The sequence below is a fragment of the Poecilia mexicana genome, unplaced genomic scaffold (genome assembly GCF_051168715.1).
Source record: "Poecilia mexicana isolate PSO_F unplaced genomic scaffold, ASM5116871v1 scaffold_17, whole genome shotgun sequence".
NCBI classification, from domain to species: Eukaryota; Metazoa; Chordata; class Actinopteri; order Cyprinodontiformes; family Poeciliidae; genus Poecilia; species Poecilia mexicana.
Window position 1 is genome coordinate 3,370,501 of NW_028263386.1, and position 10,963 is coordinate 3,381,463.

The 10,963-nt window shown below is 38.3% G+C and overlaps 1 protein-coding gene across 1 annotated transcript in view; it reads left to right on the forward strand.

Moving 5' to 3' along the window:
• LOC106906222 (receptor-type tyrosine-protein phosphatase N2-like) overlaps positions 1-2,238 on the forward strand; it is a 184,641-nt gene extending 182,403 nt beyond the window's left edge. The window contains exon 25 of the mRNA XM_088014782.1: positions 800-2,238. Coding sequence (XP_087870908.1) covers positions 800-871 — 72 coding nt within the window. The 3' untranslated portion in view covers positions 872-2,238. The remainder of the gene's footprint in view (positions 1-799) is intronic.
• Positions 2,239-10,963: the final 8,725 nt, after the last annotated feature.

Sequence of the window (10,963 nt, forward strand, 5' to 3'; positions counted from 1 at the left end):
GCTAAAAATCGTGGCATTTTTATGCAGTTCGGTTGCATAAATTCCTGTTAAATACATTTTTTCTTTTCTCAAGACAAAAAGGTAAAATTTTTTACACAATCAGTTCCAAACACAGAGATTCAATTCAGTCCATTGAAATTAAAACTAGTGACAAAACAAAACTGTCGAGATCTGTTTATTACACCAGCTGCTAAAAAGTCAAGTCAGACTTTTATATTGCTAGTCTCTTCAAACCAGAATCAGCTACCTGAGAAATAAACGCTCAGTAGTTTGTGAAAAGCTTCTTTTTTTTTCCAACCTGTGAATGACCCGCCTGCTCTGTGTTGGAAATTTCTCCTAAGATGAACTCATTCCTCACCACATTGTACACGGAGTGACTCCAGGCTGCTGTGAAAACAATTACTGGCTGATATGAGAACATAATTAAAAAGAAAGCCAAGAATGTGTGTAGAACATCTGCTGTATTGATCGTGGCCGTATTAAAGCCCGCGGCCTGAGCGAAGTGTGTCGTCGCCTCTCCACCGTTCGGACCGGAGCCCGGGCTTCAGCGCTCACAACCTCAGGTCCAGTTATGACCGAGAAGGCTTTCAGACGTTAAACTCCAGAGGCCACAGTCACGACAATGGAGTACTTCCAAAAAAATCAAAATACGGAACAATACGGTAACTAGGTCAGGAATCAGAAAACGTTGCGTTGTCGAGGCGGGATCGATAATTCCTGCAGGAAGTCCCAGACGTCTTGAGCTCCATGTCGCCTGCAGCGTTGCTATTTTTCACTTCCTCTCCTGTTTCTCCTGCAGGATCAGTTTGAATTTGCGTTGACGACCGTGGCTGAAGAGGTGAACGTGATCCTGAAGGCTCTTCCTCAGTAGAAAGAAGACGCTTCCTGCTGGAGAATCGTTCCTGTTGTTACCTCCCTCCATCTTTGTCCAGTTAGTCCTTGTGTTGTTATTTTGGAGTTTTAATTCTCCAGCTGTCCGTTAACCTTGTCGATTTTCCCGTCTTCATCTCATTAGAGTTTCTGTCTTTATCCATGTCCATGGGATTTTTTTCAGTTTTGTCACATTTTCCCATATTTTCTTGTCTAAACACCATTTTGGTCTCCCAGCCCACTTTCTGTGCTCCTCTCCATTTAAATATTGTCTTTTCGACATTTTGGCCGGAAGGCGCTGAATCCGTCCTGTACATAGCTGGACTCTCCTGTTGTCCTACAGCTTATTTTCCAAAGTGACTCAGAAAATTAGCACATTTTGATTGGCTGATGTCTCAGACTAAATGTATCAGTTTTGTGTTTGATCATGAGGAACCTCATGGGTATCAGTTGGGTGTAACAAGGTTTGACAACATAATCCAAAAAAAGTTTTGCTTCGTTTATAAAATTAAGATTTTGTTTTTCTGGATTGTGAAATGTACAAATAAAGCATGTGATGGTTATGGTCAGAATAACTGATTTCTGTCAAATGGTCTTGGACTTTAATTTAGTAAATTGACTCTTTGTTATTTCCCAAACCTGAATGTTAGACTGAACTGATGACTTTGGGAGTGTGCATCAATAACTGTCATGTTTGGTCTGATTTTCAGTGCCATGCTCATGTTTTCATGCAGTATCTTAGAGAGTTGCAGTAACTCAGTGTTGCTCAGTGTGGTACAACTGATTTAACCTCCAATTAAAGCTTGTTTCATTTCACTGGGATTATAATTTAGAAAACTAAACACGATTCTAATGTTAGAAATGTCTTAAGATATGATTATTTTGTTGTGGTATTTCTAGTGTGAGCAATATTGTGTTTCTTCAACCTGAACTGATTTCTTGTGTTCAACCAATGTTGTGGCTCGTCAGTGAAGTTACACTCATGTCTGCCTTAACAAACATATTGTAGGAAGACGGTAAAAAGCCACCTAAGTTTCTAAACCTACGTTTAAATTGCCCTTATTCCAATTGATTATGGGTTATTTGTGCTCAATATGACTGAGAATAACGTAAATATATTTTTGTTCTTGTGACTATATCAAATATCAAGGTACCGCAGCTGAAGCAGAAATGACTGGTGTACTGGCAGGATAGTGGGTTTTAAATGAGTGAATTTATTATAACATGGTTTAGTTTTGCTTCTCAACATATCTTATATGTAGCATAAATGGATGATTTGTAAATATGCAGTAGCAGAATCTGTTTTCCCTCAAATGCATCCTAAAATTGTTTGCTGATGCTGTAAATAAAAAAAAGCACAAGAAACCACGTGAGATGGTCCGTGTTTTTATTTTTCATCTTCCATGCACAAAGTAAACATAATTTTGTGCATGGAAATGCACAAAGTTATGTCAATTAAACAACATGGACACAAAGGAAACATAACTTCATTTCACTGCCGGTCACATAACTGGGACATGAAAAAAAACCTCTAACATCAAATTACTTTTTTCTAAGAATATTTGACTTACATTCACTGCAGGCCTGTTAAATTATCATCCTGTTTTCAAAACAACCCGAGATGCCATAAATGGAAAAGGAGTCGGTCAAATCTGTCCCTGAGGTAACCATGGTTACAGCAGAGCCACCCAGGCAAAAGAACATTATAACTTTACCTTAACAATACTTTTCATGTTTAAACAACATTACATGAAACATTTTAAGCTCTAACAAGATACTGAACCCTGTTTGGACCCAGGTTTATGTCTGATGACACCCTGCTGATGCGACCCGCCCGCCTGCTGCTCAGGTCGACTGGTTTCAGTCAGATCTTCCCTCGTCCTGCTGACCGATCACTGAGAAACGCTGCCGTCTCGATCGGATCAGCCGGTTCTTCCTCCAGTTCAGAACCACGGCTCCTTCTCAATGTTCACATGATTATGATGGTACGGTCCAAACGGCTGATTAACGGCACCGTGCCTCCATGGCTCAGTCCAAGCAGAACCACTAACCCCGCCTCTCATCTGCACCGTCATTAGCATCATGATGCTATAAAATAAACTGTAAAAGGTAGAACATAAAAGCTTTGTGAAATATGTTATTACAATATGGTTTATATATGTGAAATGCTAGTTATAATGTAATAAATACGTATATTGTAATAACATGATAAAATATTGTATAAACATGAAAATGATAGTTTGAACACTAAAGTCTTGATGTTATGATGTTTCCTGTGTCTGATTAAAAGCTCTGTGTTTCCATAATGAGCTGAACCAACATGATGTAACTCAGCATCAATATGGAGTCATAAGTGGATAAACTCAACTTCCCTAATAAAATGTAGTAAATTATAGTTTTCTACTGTAAAAAAACCACCTGGATATCTCAGAATATGAAATGAAACAGATTGTGTTGAAGTTAAAGCTAAACTGATATTTCCTGTGAAGCTGTTTGGGTTTTTTCCTTCAGCTGGTTGAAATGTTGCTTTAACACAACAGAAGCGTTTAGTTTGGCGTAAACAGCCTGTGAATAAAGTCAGTGGTGATGCTGATTTGTGTGTTTGCCACCACTGTACACTGTTTGGAAGGCAATTATCCACAGTCATTTCCACCATCTGGGTGGGCGTTCCAACCATCTGCTTTATGGAGTAGTGAACAAACAGCTGTGTTTTAAATCACACAGCGTCTTTAGCTTTAGGTGTGGGCCAAAGTGGAATCCTGCAGCAAACTGCACCGCAGCTTGTGATTGGCTCATTTTGCCCCAAACACCACAGGAGGCACTTTTGCTGTTCAGTAAACGTCATGCATGAGATTTCACAAACAGCCATCATTTTTGTGAAACCTCATGTTGTTTCATGAGGTTTCATTAAGAAACCCTCAAAGTTTTTTTAACTTCAAAAAGAAGTTTTTTTTACTTTGAGGGATCTTCAGCTTTAAACCCTGTATGACGTTGAAGAATTGCTTTAATTTTGTAATTTATTAATAAAGTAGAGGGTAAAAAGCATCAACTAAAGCTGAAGCAGAAATATTTCTCCTCGTGCGAGATTCAGAGAGCAAACTAAAATATATTAAAATTTTCCAATTAAAACGTCTGAAGTCTATCAACATTTTTAATCACAATGTATCAAAATGTGGCATTCCTCACAGATCTCTTTTTGGATCCTTGCAAAGATCCTCAAACGTTAAATCATCATGACCTTTTTCCTCCCTGGTGCTTCGTATTCACCATCTTTTATCAATCCATCTATCAGCCGTTTTACTTTCTGTTGCTTTGATGATCATTAGCCTTTCTGTACAATGACATCATTTTCCAACACTGTAGTTGTGCCTGAACGCATCACCACTCCAAATGATAAGGGCTCAGAGTTTAGGTCTGATGTAACTCGTACTTATCTTCTCTAGAGCTGCAGAAAGTGAAACAGAAGTGAGAAACCACAGCAACAAACACTAGAAGCTCATATAATAATAATAATGATTATTATTATTATGTCATCACGTCCCAACAGAGTGGATCTGGAAAACAAATGAATCTAAACTAAATTAAGACATTTTTTGATTGAAATTATTTTCATATCCTATGAAATCAAGTATGTTATGTTTCTTAGTACATTTTGAATGTGACCATTTTGTTTTGTTTCACATATTAATATTAGTTTAACTTCATTTTGCACATCTGTTTGTGTTGCATGAATTTTGTGACAAATACTTTCTCTAAAGACAGATGGATGTCGAGGTTTATCAAAGGGTTGCACCAGACCTGTTCATCCTCAATTACCAGATAAAAGTTAATTTGATTTCTTTTGGTCAGAGCAACATTTCCTCAGCTCTAAATCCCATTTCAACATAAATATTCAGGCTCCGTCTTCCAGGCTCAGGAGGCTCTTACTGTGTCTGTCCTGATGAAAAAGGCTTTGTGATAAATTAAGGGGATTGTTTTCTCCCTTCTGTAAGCAAACTCATCACAGAATGAATAAAGATATAATTGGAGGAGTGCACCACGAAGTGTCAGCTTTATTTACACAACTCTCTTTGATTTGGCTCAGTTAACGGAGGACACAAATCTCATACTAATTTAGAGAAGATCAGATATGCAGCTGAATGTGGCTGTTTGCCTCCAATTTATATCAAAGTTATTTTTACTCTTACTATAAAGATGGATTCATATAAATGGACTTGGCTTGTCAGGGTCCCTCATTAAAATGATTATTCTGCCAAAGGTGTTACCCACCCTGCAGATGATCACCTTACACATGTAATAAGGAAAAGAAGTTCCTTTACGGCTCAAACAGGGAGCCATATATTCACTGGATCTGCAGAAAGTCCAGTGGAGTTTTCAGGGTTGGAGCTAAAAAAGAAAAGATCAGAAATCCCAACCAGACCAAAGCAGAGACATGTGCTCCGTCTTCCTGCACTAATTCACTTGGATCCACTGATCGTTTCTCATTAATCGTTTCTCATTAATCGCTGTATTTTCTTTTTGGTCCCATGCAAAAACCTCAAGATTAAAACCATTAAAATCCTTTTATGAACTGGTTTAAGAAAAACCTGTAAGGCATCGTCATTGTCAGATTCTTTGTAAATATAACATGTTAAGTTTTGATAATTTGCTCTCTTTAAGGTTCTGAATAACACGGAGCAGATTGGTACAGCTCTACTCTGACTATTAGGTCCTGCAGGTCCACGTCGCCTGATGACTGCATGTTACATCAAAGAAGCTCAGACTTTGCTCAGACGGCCTTTTCATACGGAGCCGTCAAAGAACCCAAAACCCTCCCAGATATCCTGAAATTATGCCCCGGCCTGCATGATTTATCACAAAGTGTTAGAAATTATTAGGAAACCAGCAGTGTCAACATTAACTATGGTTATTATGTATGTGTACGGTAAAGTAACTGTTGGACTGAAGTGTTTGGTGTGAACGGCTCCAGATTTATTTTATTATTGTGACCTGCTCAGAGACAACAGCTGTAAAACATCTTTTTGAAAAGAATCTGTTTACACATTATCCCTGTGAGACAAATAATACTAAAAAAAAACAACAATATAGCATCTACAATTTGTAGCAACTGGGCTAAAGTCAAACCTTGTTTGGTTTGTCCCAGAAAAACCTAAAGCTTTTTATCTTGAAAGAAGGTTAATGTAGGAACCACTAACCTGCACACATACCACGGGTTAAACTGCACGTCTTTACTCTTAGTTATACACTTGTTACATGCTCCAGAGTATAAATAGACAACTTGTAATAGGGCTTAGCTCTAAAAATCTGATTTGTAATATATATTTTTGTAATCTGAGGCAGGTAAACAAACATTTTAAGATACAAATCCAATGAGAATAAAGTGATGTATTCATTTCAGCTTGTTCCATCATCCATGTTCTGTTGCCTCTCCAAAGTATGTGATTGTTCATCACAGTAAGTAGCATCTAAGTGAAAACAAAAGCTAATCATTCAAATAAAGAGAGAAAACACTTATTTTCCAAAAACCCAGAGTTCCCTCTACGTTTTTACCTCGTCTGATTGGATCTGAGGCCTCAGCCTCCTGTGTCCGACCTTCTCTGCCAGCTTCCTCCACTGCGAGGACACGTCTGGCATTTAGCTGATTATTTGAGTCAGTGTTGCACGTTTGATGACCCCAATATTGCCTGCCGTCATTCATCATTTTCATGTTTGTAAGCGTGCTAACAGAGGCCCTCCTGGGGAATTCAACCGTTTGTGAGCAAAAATTGCTTTCTTGCAGTGGAGGAGGGAGGGAGGGCTGAGCAGGACCGAACCGACAGGCAGGAGCTTCGGACTGAGCTGTGATTAAACACACGTTTCACTCATGGAGTCTTTCCGTTAACATAAGTGACAGAAGATATTCTCTCTATTCTCGAGATTAATAAAAGAAAAAATTAAGATTTTCAACTGAATTTACACAAATATATTTTAGCTGAGTTACAATTTATGAGAAATAATTGAGCTTTAGCACTGCAAACAAAACAAAAAAAACTTGCAATTAGCAAGTTTTTTTATGATCAATAACAATTAACATCCTCCTACATCAGGATAATTAAAAACCTGATTCTTACAGGTTCTGAAATTATTTTAATCCAACCTCAAGCATATAAAGTATATAAACATATTTTGCTACCATTACTTAATGAAAAACTAAAAATGAAAAAAAGGTGTATAAAAAGTCTGAAGCACAGTGAAGCAACAATATGCTGCCAGTTCTAACTAAATGTGAGAAATTATAGAAATACACAAGTTGTAGCAGTTTGCTGATCTGAAAATGTAGCCGTGTCTTAACCCAGCAGGAAGACAAGAGCAACATCTGGTCAGGGCTGCAGGGAAATTTACAAACCTATTATCAAAATAGAAAAAAAACAATTATTCAAAAGTAAAAAACATTAAAGATGGCTGCCCGTCTTCCCAGGTGTTCATAAACTTCACCCAAAAATCAGAACACGACATGCGATGCTCAGAAGTCCTGCAGAGTTGGACCTCAGACTCTACAGTAGTTAATAAAGTTTACAACAGATCAATTTGAGAAATAGGAAGAAAGTGTCACTTCTTCAGAAGGACTGCCAACAGAAAATCTTTTCTTTAATTACATGGCTGAACAACTTCGACTTGCAAACTTGAACCTGAAGGGAAGTCAGAACTTTCTGGAATAATGTCATTATGAGACATTAGTAGAGACGGTCGGCCATGAAGCAAAGGACTTATTTGGAGAAACCGAATCAGCAGATCACCACAGACAACTTGTAACAGCTGTGAAGTTGGCAAAGGAGGGATAATAATTTTAAATCAATTAGATTTTATTGAGAAGACTCTCAGTGTAGTGGACTCCTGTACTGACAACTGGCAAAAATGACAATTTGTTTTTGTTTGATAAAAAAATAATGGACAGCCACTGTTCATCATCTTCAAGGCAACACATTCCCAGATAAAATGAGTCTCGCTCAGATTTTAAAGGCAAATAAATGTGCAAGTCATATTCAAAGCAGTGAAATGGAGGTTTATACCCTGGACTCGGGGGACAACTTAGATAGAGCAAACAAGGCTGAGCCTGAAGACAGCTGTGCAGAAACAGAAGTCTGCAGACCTCAAAGAACTGAAGTCATGTTGGGTTCAGTCAGAAAATGACTGAGTTCTTCTGCTAATGCTGCTTCTACAGACTGAGTCGTTCACAAACAGCAGCTGGTAAAGACTGGATCATTTACAGGTTTATCTTGAGCTCTTTGTCACATTTTTTCATTCCTAAAGATCTCTTTTCACGTCTCTCGATGTTTAGGTTGTTTTCTCTGCTTTTGGAAGAATTATTGCACCAAAACTTTGGTTGTTCCACATCTGACCATTCCGCACAGACAGGCCGCCATTCCTGAAAGATGCACGAATGTATCCCAATGACTGGCCGTCCTCAGATCATTGACCGGCGTTAATCTGCTGTAATGTGGCCGCTCCATGTTTGTCAAATATCTGAGGAGAGTTGCACCAGGAGCAGAACTTCCCATCAATACCATTACTTGGCCAACTTCCCTCTTAATCTGTTTCGCTCCGGTGCTGTTGGCAGAGGAGGAGAAGACTTAAAGGTGATAACAGAGTCACAGATAAAACGGACAGAGGCAACACGCACACGACGAGCAGCAGCGTGTTCAGACGGATGTGTTGGAGAGCTATTAGAGCCCGTCACAGTCGGCTTGTCACGGATCAGCTGTACACACACATTGCACAATACTAATTCTGTGCACACATACGAGCTGACAGGCCCCCCTGCTGTGGCACTGATGCAGAGACATCCTTGGCTCAGTGTTACTGACATGCACACTGCCTGCCTTCTGTGGGAATAAGACAGCAGCAGCAGGTATTTCTGATGTGCAGACTTGAGCAGTCTTCAAAGATAAGAGCTGAGGCTGAGTAGCTTCGCTGCCATCTGGGTAGAAAGGAGAGAGAGAAGGAAACACCGGCGGTCCTTCATCCACCGGCGCTGGAAACGTTTTGCTGAGACCTGAGAAAGTAACAGGGTTTTACTGTCTTCTAAGAGATTCTTCCCCAACAGAAACAAAAAGCTTGGTTGACAGTAAATTTACTCTGAATCAACAGCACGTAAATCAAAAGGAAAAATGTGTGGAAATGGACACTTCCTAATCAAGATCTACTCAGTTTGACACAACTAAACTATGTTCAAGACTGAAGCAATTTGTTTCTGGCAGACTCAGGTTTCTTGTGCATTTTTAAACCTTCATTCAGAAATCCATAATTTTCCTTTCTGAAGTGTAAATGTGATGCGACACAAACCTATTTTTCTTAAAGTAGTTTAAACTCAGGGTAGCCTCGCTCCAAACGCCCGGGCTAAGCAGGCCGAGTGAAAGACCAGAAATGAGCAGCCATGAAATCAGACGTCTAGCGTCCAGATTTATTCCGGCCCGGACTTCGGCGTATGTCCTGTAACCTAGCAACTGTGACGGCACTAACCACAATAAGTGTGCAAGGTTCATTTCACATTTAGAAAGTTCTGGTCATTTACTGAGAGTTTTTTCAGATGATTCACCAGAAAAACAATTGAGACCAATTATATTTTAACACCTAAAGCATATTATGAAATCTTGGCTGCCTAAACCGAGCAGAAAACTATTTTAATGACTTCAGCAAATTTTAAATGAAAACAAAAAGTCAACTAATTTATAAAAGCAGTTCAGATGGATTATCTACAGTACCTATATCTACAAAAAAAAGTTTATTTTTTTTAAATTAAGCCGAATAAATGTTTAATTTTTTACTTCAGTGGCACAAAGTTCTCAAAAAAAAAGAAAGAAAAGAAATTAGAAATCAGTTACTGAAAGTTTTACAGAACTACATGGGAAAAAGCTGCTAAGTGAAAAGTGTTGCAGAAGTAAATAACTCTCAGCTCACAAAAGACACTTTAGATTATTAGAACATGAACAGAAGGTAAAATATTACATCTGCATCAAGGTTAAATGGTTAAATGAGGAGGAATGTACATCCATCTTCTTAGAAACCAGATTCATTTATAGAGTCTATTGGGTCATTCAGCCTTCAGAGGAAATATAAACAGTTACATGTTGTCTGTATTATGAATGAGACCTTGAATATCTTGAACATTACATATGATGATGAATGTATGAGATCAGGTGCCTGAAGAAAATCTATTTTGAAGGTTTTGACCCTAAACCTAGCAGTAGTTACACATTAAAATCAGATCTAGAGTTTATAAAGAAAGATGCAACCGAACGAGATTTTTTTCACATGATTTTGCTTTTCTTTTTAAATGTGTTAAATTAAACTGATTCAGTACTGAGGTCACTTTAATTAGATTGTAAATGTATTATTTTTACCTTGCTAACCAAATTAAATATAACTCAAAGGACCCAAACAGAAAATGCCCCACCTTTAAGGCTTCACACTGCCAGGCAGCTCAAATTGGTAAGAATATTTCAATTAGATTTTCCTTTTATCATGTAATTTTGATGGTTCAAATTTCATCATAATGATCCATTGTTACTTGTATGTTGCAATATATTTGAATTAAATTAATATTTTTAGATATTTTAACATAACAGAATCATTTTCTCTGCAGTAGTTCTGTGAATCCAAAACCCTGAATCTCCATGTTTTAAACCAGACTATGGTTTAAAACATCAAATCAAGCATGTGTCTCTGGCATCTGAGAGACTGAAAATTTGTTGCCTTTCAAGTCAGCACCAGGGTCATGCATTGCTTTTCTCCTCAGTGCAAAGCTGGCTAAAGCATCCAGGAGAGGCTGCAGACGTCTGGTGCCAAACATCTGTAATTTAGGAGGAATTTACGACAGGTCAGTGTGAGACGAGGAGACGCAGGCTGAGCTGCTGGGCTGTCTCCTTAATGAGGAGAGGAAGAAACTTCCTTTAAAACAGAATATAAATGTACAGGAGAAGCCTCTGTGAATGTGTCTACATACCGAAACGGCTCCTGTTTTTAAAAACATTGCCTAGAGCCATGAAACTGCAACTATATGCAGATCAGTCTGATTTACATGTGGTGTTTGAGAAAAAACAAAAACAGAAAGATG